The 15,807-nt window shown below is 34.1% G+C and overlaps 2 protein-coding genes across 2 annotated transcripts; one reads left to right on the top strand and one right to left on the bottom strand.

Annotated features, from left to right (window-relative positions):
• Positions 1 to 8,731: 8,731 nt before the first annotated feature.
• LOC105617050 (TFIIH basal transcription factor complex helicase XPD subunit) lies at positions 8,732 to 11,993 on the top strand. The gene is made up of 12 exons (XM_012198630.1): positions 8,732 to 8,827; positions 8,894 to 9,148; positions 9,226 to 9,459; positions 9,548 to 9,671; positions 9,741 to 9,837; positions 9,968 to 10,101; positions 10,186 to 10,715; positions 10,794 to 10,969; positions 11,042 to 11,321; positions 11,456 to 11,566; positions 11,667 to 11,765; positions 11,859 to 11,993. Exons 1-12 carry the CDS (start codon positions 8,795 to 8,797, stop codon positions 11,991 to 11,993), a joined length of 2,208 nt encoding a protein of 735 aa, XP_012054020.1. The 5' UTR covers positions 8,732 to 8,794.
• A 167-nt stretch (positions 11,994 to 12,160) lies between these two features.
• LOC105617049 (tubulin-specific chaperone E) lies at positions 12,161 to 14,454 on the bottom strand. The gene is made up of 7 exons (XM_012198629.1): positions 14,273 to 14,454; positions 13,807 to 14,196; positions 13,431 to 13,712; positions 13,195 to 13,321; positions 12,826 to 13,114; positions 12,515 to 12,732; positions 12,161 to 12,443 (listed from the first exon to the last, which is right to left on the bottom strand). Exons 1-7 carry the CDS (start codon positions 14,452 to 14,454, stop codon positions 12,351 to 12,353), a joined length of 1,581 nt encoding a protein of 526 aa, XP_012054019.1. The 3' UTR covers positions 12,161 to 12,350.
• Between the last annotated feature and the right edge of the window lie 1,353 nt (positions 14,455 to 15,807).

Below are 15,807 nucleotides of genomic sequence, written 5' to 3'. Positions count from 1 at the left end.
CTGCTTTGATATTAAAGAAAATAGCTGTCATCGGAATATCCGTTTGAAAGCCTCTAAGAATTTCCGCATAGAGAATTGCTAGTTATTCATGCATGAAAAAACCCTCTACGAAAACCAAATGCTGCAATACAGGTAACTTATTCTCACTTTCCAGCAACCAATTTAATCTATTACTTAGAATTCTTTCCATTACCTTGCATGGACAGGGTGCGAGAGATATTTACTTGCGCCATTACAGTTATCTTCTTTAACCAAACGTGTCGCATTATGCAAATCTATGATTTTCTTAATTCGCACAATACTTCCGCATCTTTGTCCGTTAAGATCCAATAATACCCGACAGGACTTTCTTGATGCTTTCGTTGTTACTTAAGTTCAGCACGATTCGTTCAGCCGATTTGTACAACAGGAAATTATCTGTCGACTCTAAGTCTGAGTTTTGTGAACGGTAGAATCTATATCCGGAAGGCGTGAAGTTTCTCAGATTTAACTGGAGCCATTCTCAACGAATTAATGTTCTTCTCCATGAGTAATCTCGCCTCAAGAAAAGAAAGGTTATCAAAAGCCATAATCCTTGTAATCTCTATATGCTTCTTAAGAACTGGACAATTACAGTCTGTAGTATTATGAGGGCCACTGCAGTTAATACACTTCTTCTCCACACAAGGCGCCTCTCGAGATGAGCGATGATCACCAGCGCAGTTTAAGCAAGCCTCAGGTTTTTTACAATATTTACTTATATGATCAGTACGGTCACATTTAAAGCATGTCCTAATTGACTGCATCCTTTCAATCCTTCCAAATGATAATCTTGTCTGGTAAACTCTCGTCTCTGCTTTCCAAGCACACTGCTTCTGAGTTCTCAAATTCTCTAATATATCTATTGCGCCTTCTTAGTCTAAAAAGATTAGAGATCACTATGTTAGAGAATTCTCTTCTTTGACGATTTTCTTTATTTCGTATACCATGCTCATACCATTCCATACTCATATCTTCAGGAATCTCTTTAATCACCATTTTTCTGCTAATTTTGTATCTCGGTATGAAGGCAACCCCGCTTCTTCAAGTATAATAATTTGTTTGACAGCACTCAGTCAGAAGTAGTTTCTCGAAAAGATGTCGTTACGACAAAAAGTTGTCGATTCAAAATTTGCATCGAACATTTCAACATTTTCGAGTGATAAAAAATTATGTATGTAGAGAGTGCAATGAGAGTTTGATACATTTTTAACTATATACTTTTTTGGTATAAATTTGTGGTACGTAATCTTATATTTTGAATATTTTCGTTCAAAGGTCGAATCAACATTTTTTTCGATTTCATTTCGATAATTGCAATATCGCTTTAATCATAAAAACTTTCTCAAAATTTTTCAGAATTTATAAATAATTTTATAACTTTTTAGAAAATTGTGGAATTTTTTTATACGAATAGGAACATTTTTTACAATTTTCGATAAAGTCTATCTTTTCTTCTAGTAATTCTTTGTATCTTATTTTATTGTTTTACTCCTGCTGAATAACATTACTTTTATTTGTACTTTGTAATTTATTTAATATAATCTTATTATGTTATTTTTGTATATTGAGGAATTTTAGGGAATAAATGTTAAATTTCTTACTATAAATGCTGACAACCTATTAGCTCTTATCATAATAAAATCATAAGCTCTTAGCATAAAATCAAGGAAAAATATCATCGATTCTATCAAAATCTAGCTAGACTAATTCTAGTTTGAATCGATATCGAAATGATCTCGATTTTTAAATTAATGAAATTTAAATGTTGGTCTATCATACAAATTTCCAATATCATATGGAAGTATAAAAATACTAGTGTCATTACTATTGCAGTAGTATTACTACTGATACGCAATAGTATTAATGCTGAGCCAGTAGTGTTACTACTATAGTAGTATATGACGTAATATAGAACTACTTCCAGTAATTGTAAATATTTGGTATAAAAAATTTATTAGAGTAAAAAATACATATATATATATCTCATTAGAGCAATTAGTATTATTTCAGTTAATAAAAATAATATCTTATAATAAAACAAGTTATTAAAAACAAGTTATTATCATATATAAGTGTCATCATTTGTACATTACTATTATAACATTAATTATAACTATTTAACATTAATTATATTTTTTTGTTCCGCCTCTTTCACAATATCTTTGAACAGATATGTTACAACTATACCTATTACTTTCAATGGAACTAATAAAATTTTCTCCACTACTATTACGCTATTGATGACATTACTTATCGAATTTACTTATTTATTTATTGCATTTATTTAGTGACACTAGTAGTATATTTTTATGCTGGCTAGATCAATTCAAGATTTTATTTCCAACTCGAAAATTAATCGAAATTGGAGCTAAAAATCCGTTTCGAAATTAACGGAAATTTCGAAAACTTTCGATTTTTATTTTCGAAACGACGTCTTTTCGAGAAATTATTTCTGACTGGGCAACCACAGACTTAGATAAGAATGACACCTTCCATAGAGAGTACTTGGCAACCTGGTTAAATTTAATATTGCATTTATTTAATATTCCGGAGATTTTGACCAGCGACATTTTCTTCTTGCTAGATGTATTGTCAGATCTGGAACGCAACATGACAATATATAAGGTGCTCTGCTAAAAGCATCATACTTGAGTCTTTTCACTGTACTTGCATTGCCAGAAGTATTTTTATCTCCCTTAAGTATATCCTTATTCGTACACTGATGGGATGACAACAACTCTGGATATCTCTTCAATAGAGGTACCTGAATCAATCAGCTTTGATCTAACTTTCTTTAAGTCGCGAGGCAACTTGGCCGAGTGATTGTTGGCGATAGAATCCTCGTCTATCGTCGGATGACTGCGTTTCAAAACGCCGACTATGTCCACATCTGCAATTTCTCCATCAGATAATTCCATTTTTGTATCTCGAGAAGTCTTTTGCAACAGAAATCTCATCAGATCCTCTCTGATTTCTTCGAATCCTGGAGAATCCACGTGCCCGCCAATCGACAGACACGTGTCTTGGAGGTTAAGTTTCGACACTTTTTACATGTCAAACAGTAGGAGAGCGATAAAAAGACCCTTCCGGAGAGCAGTACAAAGGAGAGTGAGAGATAAAGCAAAAGCTCCTCAGTGAAATATTCCTCTAATTATTAGTCACAAAAAAATGAGTGCTCCAAAAAAAGGCGCCTTATTGCTAATCTCGCCCAACTGGAAATCCCAACGGTCTTTATATGCATTTATGAGAATATGTTCCCAATAAAGAAATACTCGTTTTTAATAAAAAAAGTAGTATAAAAAATTTTATTTTTAATGATGCTACACAAGTGCCTTGTAACGAACATAAAATCGTAAAAAGAAAAATAATTGAACGAAGTGTAACTAGAATCGGATAGGTTTTTTCTCAGCCAGGTTTGCCAACATGACCAGTTATGGTATGTTCGAGAACGCCACAAGTACTCCCCTCCGAGTAGCTTAAGAATTTAAGAATTGAACTTTCTTAGATCGTTGGTAAGTACGGAGAGGTACAGGTAGGGCTTCCGTATGTTGGTCGCTTGTGATTGGAGACCCATAAGTAACTTCAAAAAAAGTGAGTTTTAATCTTTCAGTAGAAATTGTTGTAGGTTTGCCTTCTAAATCCACTTTAAAAACTTTGTCTGAAATTCATTGGAAAATCTGGAAGGGACCTTCATAAGGGGGTCCAGAAGCTTCTTTGTAGAGTAATAACTAACAAAAACGTATATATAGAAGTGGAGGTCTCGATAAAAAAAAAATTTGTCCTTCCTATGGTGTGAAATAGGAGTAGGCTTGACTGAACGAATGGATTGTCTGAGATGCTCTAAAAATAATCGAGGCTGATTAGTTTGTTCTATGTCTAAAAAGAACTCACTCGGAAATCACAATGAGGTCCCGCAATTCTGCTGCAGAGGCATTTATATCATCCTTAATACTAGTTCGCAGTCCCAGGAGTACTGAAGAAAAACATAAGTCAAACATTCGCGGTTATTATGGCATATTATTGCAGTTTTTAATGTCTGATGCGACGTTCAATCATGCCATTAGATGCGGGATAATACGCTATAGTATGAATTTTTTTAGCACCAATGAGTTGTATAAAAGCCTGAAATAAACGTGATTCAAATTGTGTTCTACAATCAGTAGTAGTAGATGGCTCCGAATCTGGCGACCCAGGTATAGAATGCACTAATTATAGTGTCTGTTGAGGTATCCTGGATGGGGATGGCTTCCGGCCATTGCGTGAACGTGTCAATAATAGTTAAACAAAATTTTAAATTTTTTGAAGGTTGTAATAGGCCAATAATGTTCATATGAATGTGTCTGAATCGTTCATCTGATATTGCAATCTTATCTGGAATATTTTTAACATGACGAAAGATCTTGCTACGCTGACATGCTAAACAAGTGCAGATCCAGTCAGCAATATTTTTACGCATAGAAAGTCATACGAAACGACGCGCGATTTTGTGTAGATTTAATGCTTGAGTAAACGCTATGTTATGGACTACATTGAAAACTTGACGTCATAGAACTTGTGAAACATATGGCCGAATGTCGTTTGAGCTCACAAAACAAAATGGTGTTCCTGTCACTGCAATATAATTTTTTGAAGAACGAGAAATGAAGAATTATTGTCAACTAAGATTCTTTGTCTTCTTTTTGATATTTAGTTCTTCAGTAGTGACAATAATTGGCAAATTTATTTGCTCAATGCGCGATAGGCTATCAGCGGAGTTTTCCTTTCCAGCGATGTTTCCAGTGGATGATTTGAGTGGAAAATTGACTGATGAAATCCAGTTAAAGTTGTTGTCTAAGAGATGTTTTATCCGATTTCTGCTGGAAGGCATAGACTAAGGATTTGTGATCAGTCCTTATTATAAAATCTTGTCCTTCACAAAAATAGCGAAAAAACTTTAGATTGACGTAAACAGCTAGCAGTTTACAGTCATAAGCGCTATAGCGTTGTTGTGCAGGTAAGTTTTTTGGAAAAAAATCCCAAGAATTGCAAAGAATCAACCTTTTGCTCGAAGACAGCGCCTATGGCAATTTCAGACGCGTAATAAGAGTTAGAGATGCTCCTTTGGAAGGAACAATTAAAGAGGCACTCTATGAGTTGTTGTAATGAAGGCACGATCACTTTCTTCAGTCCAAATGATAATTTATCCTTTTTGGTTGCTCCAACAAGATATGCGTTGAGAGGAGCTTGTATTTCTGTAGCATCCTTAAGAAATCTACGATAAAAATTGATTATTCCTAAAAACTATCGCAGCTCACGTATTGTTAAGTTTTGGAAAGTTTTGGATCGCGGTAACTCGTTCTGGTAAAGGTGAATTTGACGCCTTGATGATTGATTCGGTAGACTAAATATTCGACCTTTTCTACACCAAAGGCGCATTTAGAGAAATTAATTGACAGGCCAAATTCGCGTAATCTATCAGACTCCTTTTAAATGCTTTTCATGCGTTTAATAGTCCGGTAAGGCTATTAAAATATCTATATACGGATGACAAAAATCTAAGCCACGAAGTGCAGTGTCGATTAGTCTTTGGAATGTCTGGACTGCATTACGAAGACCGAATGTCACTACATTAAATTCGAAGAGCTCGAATGGCAATAATCGCAATTTTGTCTGTGTTCTTGAACGAGTGGGACTTGGAAAAGCAGCACGAGTTAAGTCTAACTTTGTAAATACTCTGCAACCATTTAGAGATATATGAAAAGTCGTGTGACGTAATGAATATTTTTCTTGAATGCTGACAGCGATTAATGAACGATAATCTTCATTCTTTTTGAGTACCATGTGGAGGAGTGATGCCCATATATACTTGATTTGAGAAAGGTTGGCAAATTCCCTCTTGGATCATTAAGTCAAACTCAGCTTTAATTATCCTGAATTTCTCTGGAGACAGACGTCGAGCTCGTTCAGCCGCGGGAGGCACAAGTTATAATGTGATGCTGAATTTGTACGCCTTCTTTTCTAGGGGCGCTCTTAATTACATCAATATACTCTTTAAGTAACTGATGATATCTACAATTAGTGTTAATAGTAGTTATGCATGAATTACGTAGCTGACCGGAAGTTTGTAAAACTTTGGTTGTTCCGTCAATAAGACGTTCGCAAGATCGACTAAAGCAGTGAAGAAAGTCTACATCAGAATTGCGTGAGTAACATTAGCAATTGTAAACTTCCATACAAATGATCGTCTGAAACCGAGATTTACCTGCGTCATTTATGTCCATAAATCTTAATCTCGGATCCGTTCGCTACAACCAACTTGAAGTCATTAAGAGAATATGGTCCTTTTATTTTCTTTTTTGGTAGAATGGATACATCTGCCCTGGTGTCGACTTGGTAGCTTAAATGTAGCTTATGGTCGCGTAAAAACAGGCAGTTTTGTTTAGTGCCATCTGCTTGTACTTGCAGAGGCTAACGCTAATATGGACAAGTCTGTGACAAGTCTGGCCTAATGGCCAGAACCGTTCTCAGGTAGCTGGTCAAAAAATAGTATACGTAGGACTGAATCATTGTATTGTCCGCTAGCAAAATTTTTAAGCCATTGGAGAAAATTAGAAGGTTTATCATCATCGATTTCATTGCCACGGATTAGTTTTTTTAATTTCGACTCTCCAGTCTCATCGAAAGATCATATAATCCGATTTTTGAGAGCTTTATATTTGTCGCTTGAGAGAGGATTGGCAATAATGTCTGAGACAAAAAGTAATGCTGTATTGTCTAAATTTAACACAATACCTGAATTTTTTGTTGTCATTAGATATTCTAGAGATGCTGAACACAGCTTCTACTAGTACAAACTAAAAAGTTTTCTTTTTCTTTCCAAAACGGCGGTATCTTTATGTTGCTGCTGCAATTCCCAGTGATAGATCGAATATGTTTTTGGATGATTAATTTGATTGGTTATTCGACATGCCTGATGATGCTTGTGAATCAGTAATCGCTTGGGTATATAATGATTCAGAGCTCGCTTTGGTTGGTGAATCACCATTAGACATAATGAGATGCGTTAATCTCGTCATTCACAACGATCGAATTCCAATATATAACCACTGATCACATCGGGGTCCCCAATTATGGGGATATGTTCTCAATAAAGAAATACTCGTTCTTAATAAAAAACGTTAGTATAAGAAACTTTATTTTAATGGTTACTATACAAATGATGCTTTGTAACGAACATAAAAATCATAGAATAATTGAACGAAGTGTAACTAGAATCTAGGTAGGTTTTTTCTTTCTCAGTCAGGTTTGCCATCATGACCAGTTATGATATATTCGAAAACGCCACAGTACAAGTACTGTAGTACAACTACAGTACCAGTATACACTAGTGCATCCCAGCCGAAATTGCTATAAGGGTGCGTTCAAATATTAAGCCTAGATAACTCTGGAGTGCTCTAGTGTACACCTCAGATGTTCAGAAACTTCAGGTATAATTTACCCAAAGCATTCAGAAACGAGCATTTAGATCACTCTAAGATCACTCTATTATATCAACCTACTTTTCAGTTGGATAAAAGTCGCTCCACATGCGCAATGTGCATTTTGCACTATAAAATCATGTGCCTGATGAAAGTAAGGTTAAGTTACATAATTATTGAAAGATTTTTAAGTCACTACGTTTCAATATACAATTGACTTCTAGAACAAATACGATCTCTTTTTCGTAATTGTAACAGCAATTAATCTTACTTTTATGCCTTTTCTCAATCTTCACCGATGTTTACCAGTCCCCCAATTGCATCACCCGTTCAGAAATTCCTTCGTCTAGATCATTCTGAGGTGCCTTCAGAAGGAATTTATCTCATTACCAATACCCAGATTTCCTGAACGCACCCTAGATGTTCGCGTTTATTTTATCGGCGAACGTTATAAGCTATTCGTGCAGAAGTCCGTTAGATAAATTTAGGTCATGTGACTAGCAGATGAGAAAGCAGTGGATGCTGGCCACTGTGAACGTACCCAATGCGAAGAAATAGCGATAATGATAACACGATTTCAATCGGGAGTGGTTCACTTGTATATTGTCAGCAATTGCCCATTGCCGTCACAACGACTTCTACGTAGGGAGTATTTTTTTTTTTTTTTCTTAGCGCTGTGATTAGTTTGTGCGCAATTAGCTCGTATATAATTGTGTATACTCATTTCAACCTATCAGAAACTGTATATTCCAGTGTACCTGATTTATAATAGGTTGAAATCGTTATTTCTATCACTATCGCTATATCCTTTGCATTGTCTGGGGTTTAAAAGATATCTTAACCTCTAAAGTTTCGAACTTTAACCGCTTAAAATTTGTGCCGAAGTACTGCGCGGAAGAGTAGAAGACATCTGATTTCACCTTCAACTGGAGGCTTCAAACAAAATAAAATCTTTAACGCTTAATAACTTGTTTTGTAAAGCAGAAAAATGCAGAAAAACTGCTACGTTTTTCTGCCAGATTCTTTCGAGTGAAAAAAGTGTTGAATGAGTATATTTTATAAAAATTTGAGCTGAGGAAGCGATTCTAAATAATTACCGACATTTAAATATAGCCTGTAAATATATATAATTATTATATATGCGCATGTAACAGCGTAAACAACAATATGAAGTAAGTACGAGCGTTACATCAAATGAAATGTTTTGCTCGTTTATATATTTATCTATAAACTTACATTTCTGCTACAGGATAAGCGTTGACGGATTGATTGTATATTTTCCGTATGATTATATTTATCCAGAGCAGTATGCATACATGCTCGAGCTCAAACGTGGCCTGGATGCCAAGGTATCATTTATTCTTGCATTTTACTGATGCTGATTTTGAATATTGTAATTAATTTCTATGCTTTAGGGACATTGTTTGTTAGAGATGCCTTCAGGCACTGGCAAAACGATAACTTTATTGTCACTCATTGTGGCATATATGCTGGAGCATCCATTAGATGTAACAAAGTTAATTTATTGTTCCCGGACAGTGCCAGAGATAGAAAAAGTTATAGAGGAGCTAAAGAAGCTTATAGATTATTATGAGAAAGAAACCAAAAGCAAGCCAAAAATTGTTGGTCTAGTTCTTAGCTCGCGTAAGAATATGTGTATCCATCCTGAGGTAATTAAAACTGTTAAAACTTTTAAAAACTGATTTTCATAGATGTATATTAAAATGAATTGTATTTTTATGCATAGGTCAGTAGAGAACGAGAAGGTAAAATTGTAGATGGCCGTTGTCATTCTCTTACTGCATCATATGTACGAGAAAGACATAATTATGACGAATCTACTCCGATTTGTAATTTTTATGAAGGATTTGATATGGAGGGCAGAGAACAAATTATGCCTCCTGGTATTTACTCCATCGATGATTTAAAAGAATATGGAAAAGATCGTAATTGGTGTCCATACTTCCTCGCAAGATTTACAGTAAAAAAACTTTAGGAATCTTTTTATTTGTTCTTATAAACAATTTAAATAAGATATAAAATTGATAATCGATATTTAACACTTTCAGATCTTGCATGCACAGATTGTAGTGTATAGTTATCATTATTTATTGGATCCAAAGATCGCTGAGACTGTATCCAAAGAATTAAGCAGGAGTTCAATAGTTATCTTTGATGAGGCTCATAATATTGGTAAGAATTAAATTCGTTTATCGACACTTAAATAATTTGCAATCAAAATCACATTTTTATAAATTTTAGATAATGTCTGCATTGATTCCATGAGTGTAAAGATAAACAGAAAGACAATGGAGAAAAGTACAGCTAACATACAACTCTTAGAGAAAACTGTAGCCGAGTAAGTATTTCAAAATCTTATATATCATATCTTTTTCAATTAGCCTAAATTCTTTCTCCTGGAAAAAGTCCTATTCCTTCTTGCATATAATATTTTAGGATTTATAAGAGATTATTATATTTTGATACAGAATGAGACAAGAGGATGTAAATAAATTGAAGGAAGAGTACGAAAGATTGGTCGAAGGTCTGAGAGATGCTCAATTCCAGAGAGAAACTGATGTCATCTTAGCCAACCCTATTTTACCGAACGAAATACTTGAAGGTTAAAAAAATTGTATTTTAAAAATATTATATATCTCATACATGTAAAATGTTTAAACAATTTTCATTAAATTTTTTTTTACAGAAGTCATTCCCGGTAACATAAGAAATGCCGAGCATTTTGTTAGCTTTTTGAAACGATTCGTTGAATATTTAAAAACTCGCTTACGTGTTCAACACGTCGTGCAAGAATCACCCGCAGCATTTCTTAAGGATATCCAAGCGAAGGTCGCTATTGAACGAAAACCATTGCGATTTTGTGCCCAAAGATTAGCGTCCCTCTTACGTACTATGGAGATAACAGATCTAACAGATTTCTCTCCAATAATCTTAGTGACGCATCTTGCGACATTAGTCTCTACATACACGCACGGCTTCACAATTATAGTGGAACCATTCGACGATAAAACGCCAACAGTATTGAATCCAATTTTACATTTTAGCTGTCTAGATTCTTCCATTGCTATCAAACCCATATTCGATAGATTTCAGTCCGTGGTAATCACTTCTGGGACGTTGTCCCCATTGGATATGTATCCCAAAGTTTTAAACTTTCATCCGGTTATAATGTCGTCCTTTACAATGACATTAGCTAGACCGTGTCTTTTACCCATGGTAAGTTAAAAAAAAATTGAAGATAAATAATTTAATGTTTTATTAATACTTTATCTGTTTATGCTTTCTCAAAATCAGATTGTTGCTAAAGGTAATGATCAAGTTGCCATTTCGTCAAAATACGAAACACGAGAAGATGTGGCTGTTATAAGAAATTATGGTCAATTGTTAGTCGAATTTGCTGCGACAGTGCCCGACGGCTTAGTTTGCTTTTTTACATCATATTTATATATGGAATCCGTAGTAGCCGCATGGTATGTATATATATGTTTATAAATAAAATATATTAAAATATATGCTGAAATTTTATAATAATTTATAAATAGGTACGATCAAGGAGTTGTGGATCAACTTCAGAGGCATAAATTATTATTCATTGAAACTCAGGATTCAGCAGAAACCAGTTTAGCTCTGATCAATTACATAAAGGCTTGCGAGAACGGTAGAGGAGCTGTTCTACTCTCGGTGGCTCGTGGAAAAGTATCCGAAGGCGTCGACTTTGATCATCATTTGGGGAGAGCCGTGCTGATGTTTGGCATACCTTACGTGTACACACAGTCACGTATCTTAAAGGCGCGTTTGGAATATCTCAGAGATCAGTTTCAAGTAAATCCATAAAATCATCATAAAATACTTCTGTTACTTCTGAACAAAATATATATATATATATACACACCACACACACACACACACACACATATACATATATGTGTGTGTGTGTTTCTGTAATGTTTCCCCAGATTCGAGAAAACGATTTCTTAACTTTTGATGCCATGAGACACGCCGCACAATGCGTAGGACGTGCGATCAGAGGAAAAACAGATTACGGTATCATGGTGTTTGCAGATAAGGTATATTTCTTTGAAGAACAATCCGTCGTATTTACAAAAAAAATATTTTTGCATTTTATAATATGACATCATTTCCATCACTGTATTTTCATCACTGTAGAGATTTTCAAGAATAGATAAACGAAGCAAATTACCAAAATGGATACAGGAACATTTAAATGATAGCTTATGCAACTTATCAACCGAAGAAGCTATACAAGTAATATTAATTTTTCGTTTGGTAGCAGGTGCTGTGATTAGTGATTAAAATTTGACAATTTATCTAGTAATAATGTTTATTTACAATTTTCAGATCAGTAAAAGATGGTTACGACAAATGGCACAGCCATTCACGCGTGAGAACCAACTTGGATTGTCATTATTGACAAGAGAACAACTTGAGAAAGAAGAGGCTGCCAAGATTGAACAAAAGGCTCAGCAAAATTGATAGTACAACATTGGCACCAAGCTGAGCAATCCGTTTTACTTAGGCAAAGTGATATCTGTGTAATTTACAGAAAATATATTTCATATGCAGCTTCTTGTACAAAGGCCTATTTATAATTTGTACTTTCGATTGCAACTGTATTATAAGGAATGTAAAATATAAAATACTTTTTCCAATAGCGGCAAGAGTATTTATCTCATTAACTTAAGCTTACATTACCAGGTTCCACAATCTCAAGATTCATCAAGAACATGCGATGCAATTAAAAAAATTTTAATAACAAAGTATTATAGAGTAGATTTTATCAGCGTAAAAAATACAGTATATCTATAAATGTAATTTATTCGACTCGGTGTATCACCACCTCACAAGAACTTGATCACCGTCCTGAATTGAATAGTAACTAAGTTCTTGCAATGGTTTATCCAATGAGATTTCATCGTTCGATAGCTGAAATGTTACAATATATTATTTGTACCGTCGATCAAATATAATTGTTTTTTGTATAACATTAAACTTACATTCCGTGGGATAAACGAAAGAACCGGAATTTTCCCACCAGTTTTAAAAAGTCTTTGAGCAAGCCCAATCATTTTTTGAACTTCCATATCTTTAAGTAACTTCCTCTTAATTCCTCTAGGTTGATGCGGTTCATCTGGGCATACAAACTCCACGGTTATCACATTTGAAATCATTTCTACTTTTGGCCTAGCCGAAGGAATATCCGCAATTCCATATTCTGAAATTATAAAATAGATTTTTATTTTACAAGAAATCGTAATTAAGTTTTGTTGAATTCTTTGTTGGTGTAAAAAATAAACTTTATACGTACTATCGACTAAAATAGGATATTGTGGATGTTCATTTATAAAAGATGTTTTTTTCTTCAAATTACTTTCAGTTTCTAACCACAATGGTAAATACAATTTTAAATAATCATACTCGGCACCTCTCCTTTCATCATGAAGTATCTCTGTACCATTTAAGATCTTTAATTTCGCAATTCTTGCAATTACCAATTGTCGAGCAGTCTCTACTGTTTCGTTTTCCAAAATGGGATTTCCTCTGAATTTTAAATCTTCCAGGTTTGATAATTTATCCAATTCACTAATGGATTGCCACTAAAATTGCCAGAAATTTTAACTGCATAAATGCAAAAAATGTATTTTTTCGATTGATACTATCTGTGAAAATTTACTACCTCTGATATGTGATTTTCCGAAATATGTAGTTGACGTAGAATAGGAAATGAAGCAGTCTTATTTGTTGATGTTGATGAAAATCTAATTCTATCTATTTTGTTTAAATTCAAATTAAGATATTCTAAGCTGTAAAAAAAATTTCTCTTAGTTATATAAAACAAATTTCATGCTTTTTAAAAAATAAAGAAATTGAATAAAAAAAGAGGACAGTTAAATATTTTATAATGCAACTTACCATGGAAGGGAACCTAGGTTAAGTATCTCATCCCAACTTGATATTAAATTTCCTTCCAGTATTAATGTAACTATGTTCATTAAATTAGTATTTGCACAAGTCATATCGTCTATAGTCATAACAATATTAAAAGAAACTGAAAGTTCTTCGATTGATGGAAACATGGATATACATTGTCGAATATCAAACCAGTTATAATTCATTCTAGCTATAGTTAAATGCTTAACTGTTGAAAATGAATCTTTTAATGCTGTCATATCTTCTATAGGCAGATGATTTTCACTGTGAAAATAAAACAAATTTTTCTTATATTTGTAGTATATATTTGTAGTATGTATTGAACTTCTACACATTTTCTAATTACTTCCTTACTCACCTAACATTAAGACGCATCAGAGAACGAAGTTGGGAACATATATTTGCTACAATTTTCCACGAGTTTATCAAATTTCTAGATAAATCCAATTCTTCCAAATTAGGACATAATTTTTCCAATTCTTGTGACTCTCCTACATTGGATACACATTGTTCCCTTAGCCACACTATTTTTAGTTGGTCAAACTTGCTCTGCTTTTTGTTCACTTTGGAGAAGCCAACAAGCTCTAAAAACGGCGCATTCATTTCTTTCCTTAAAGTTGATACTTCGTCCCTGTCTATGCCTGCTAATTCATCGTCAATTAGCCCATAACGCATTTTGATAGCTTGTGGACAAGATATCCCAAATTTGACTTTGCCTGGTCGTATGAAAGAGCCTGATGTGGAATGTCTTGAAAATTATATGCAAAATTATAGATTATTACTACTGTCGTTGCAAAAAAGTATTATCAATTGCTTCATTTTACCTGGCTTGAAAATACTCTACACCTTCGTAAGTGCCATTGTGTTTGCCACGAGTCGAATCGTCCCAATCTATTCCCAACCACTCTCCCTTGGTGTTTCCAACAGGTCCGACGTATTTCAATGTACCTCGATATCCGTCGCACTCGATACGGCTTGGAATCTCATATTTTCTATCTTCTACCATACCTAAAAATATTAGAATGACAATCATCCTGCAGTAAAAGAATATGAGAGAGTATAGACCTTTAATTGTGATGACGAGTAGGCTCGAAATTAATCGACATGCAGAGATGTTAATAAGAATTTTATTAAGAAAACGTACCTATCGGGGAATACAGATTGTTTCAGATTGCGGCTGACAGCTTAACCTCTAACTCAGAAACGCACATTGAAGAAATATGGAAGAAGTAAAATCGCGCGATATTGCTGCGCGCGAGAAACACGTGAATATTAGGGAGTATGAAAAGTAATATCAGAACAAAATATCAAAACGAGATGAATTATATACAGCGATTCGCTGCCCTTTCCCTTGTATTTCGCGAAAACTTCGTTGTGAAGTGAAGACACCCACTACCCACACATCCACCCCCACGCTTGTGTCATCTGTCATGTACGTATATATATATATGGCTTCTGCACACTGGACACGGAAATATTACCGTGCGGCAAAATGCGACGCGGTAATGAACATGTTAGGTCGGATTCACACTTCACACTTTGACGGAAAAGTGGAAGCCAATCAGAACTCGCGAAAAGACAAGCGAGATGTACCGCCTGCTACTATTCCAATTGGCTTCCATTTTTCCGTGTGAACTCCTTTCCGGTCTTAGAAGCTATAAGCTTATTGACTACTGCGTCACATTTTGTTACGCGATAATTGACCGAATCAGAATGTAAGAATCAACCAACTACAGTCGAGCATTCCTCTGTCATTTGACTGTAACAGGGGAATACTCGACTGTAGTTGGTCCTTACATTCTGGTTCTACGATCCAGTTTGAATCCTCGGTGAAAACTAGGCCACTGATAAGCGCTTCCGCGTCCAATGTGTAGGAACCATCAAATGTGTACTGTACATATATGCGTCTGAAATTGTATTGAGATATATCTACAATTTTTTGCAACGTGCATGTAATTTGAAAATCATTCAAGTTTAATTTTCAAGAAATATTTTTGCTTTTTTCATAATACACAATGTAATTTCTTTCTTTTTAATTATACATCGACTTAATATTATTAGATTATTAATATTATATTATAAATGTACAGTAAAATCTGAACCATTTGGAAACGAAAAATAAATATTTTGATTTTATTTGTCGAGAATTCTGTTACTCTACACATATAACATAATATAATATAAAAAAAATATACAATTGTGTGCTAAAAGATATATAGTGTGCATAAATACATATCATTTTCACTCGCGTTAACTTATATTCTGGTTTTTCTACATCTATACTGATTCTATATAATATATATATATATATGTATATATATATGTATATATGTATATATATGTATATATATGTATATAT

The sequence above is a fragment of the Atta cephalotes genome (genome assembly GCF_000143395.1).
Source record: "Atta cephalotes unplaced genomic scaffold scaffold00011, whole genome shotgun sequence".
In the NCBI taxonomy this organism is placed as follows: domain Eukaryota; kingdom Metazoa; phylum Arthropoda; class Insecta; order Hymenoptera; family Formicidae; genus Atta; species Atta cephalotes.
Note: the sequence above shows the minus strand (reverse complement) of the source record. Positions and strands in the feature narration are given on the sequence as shown.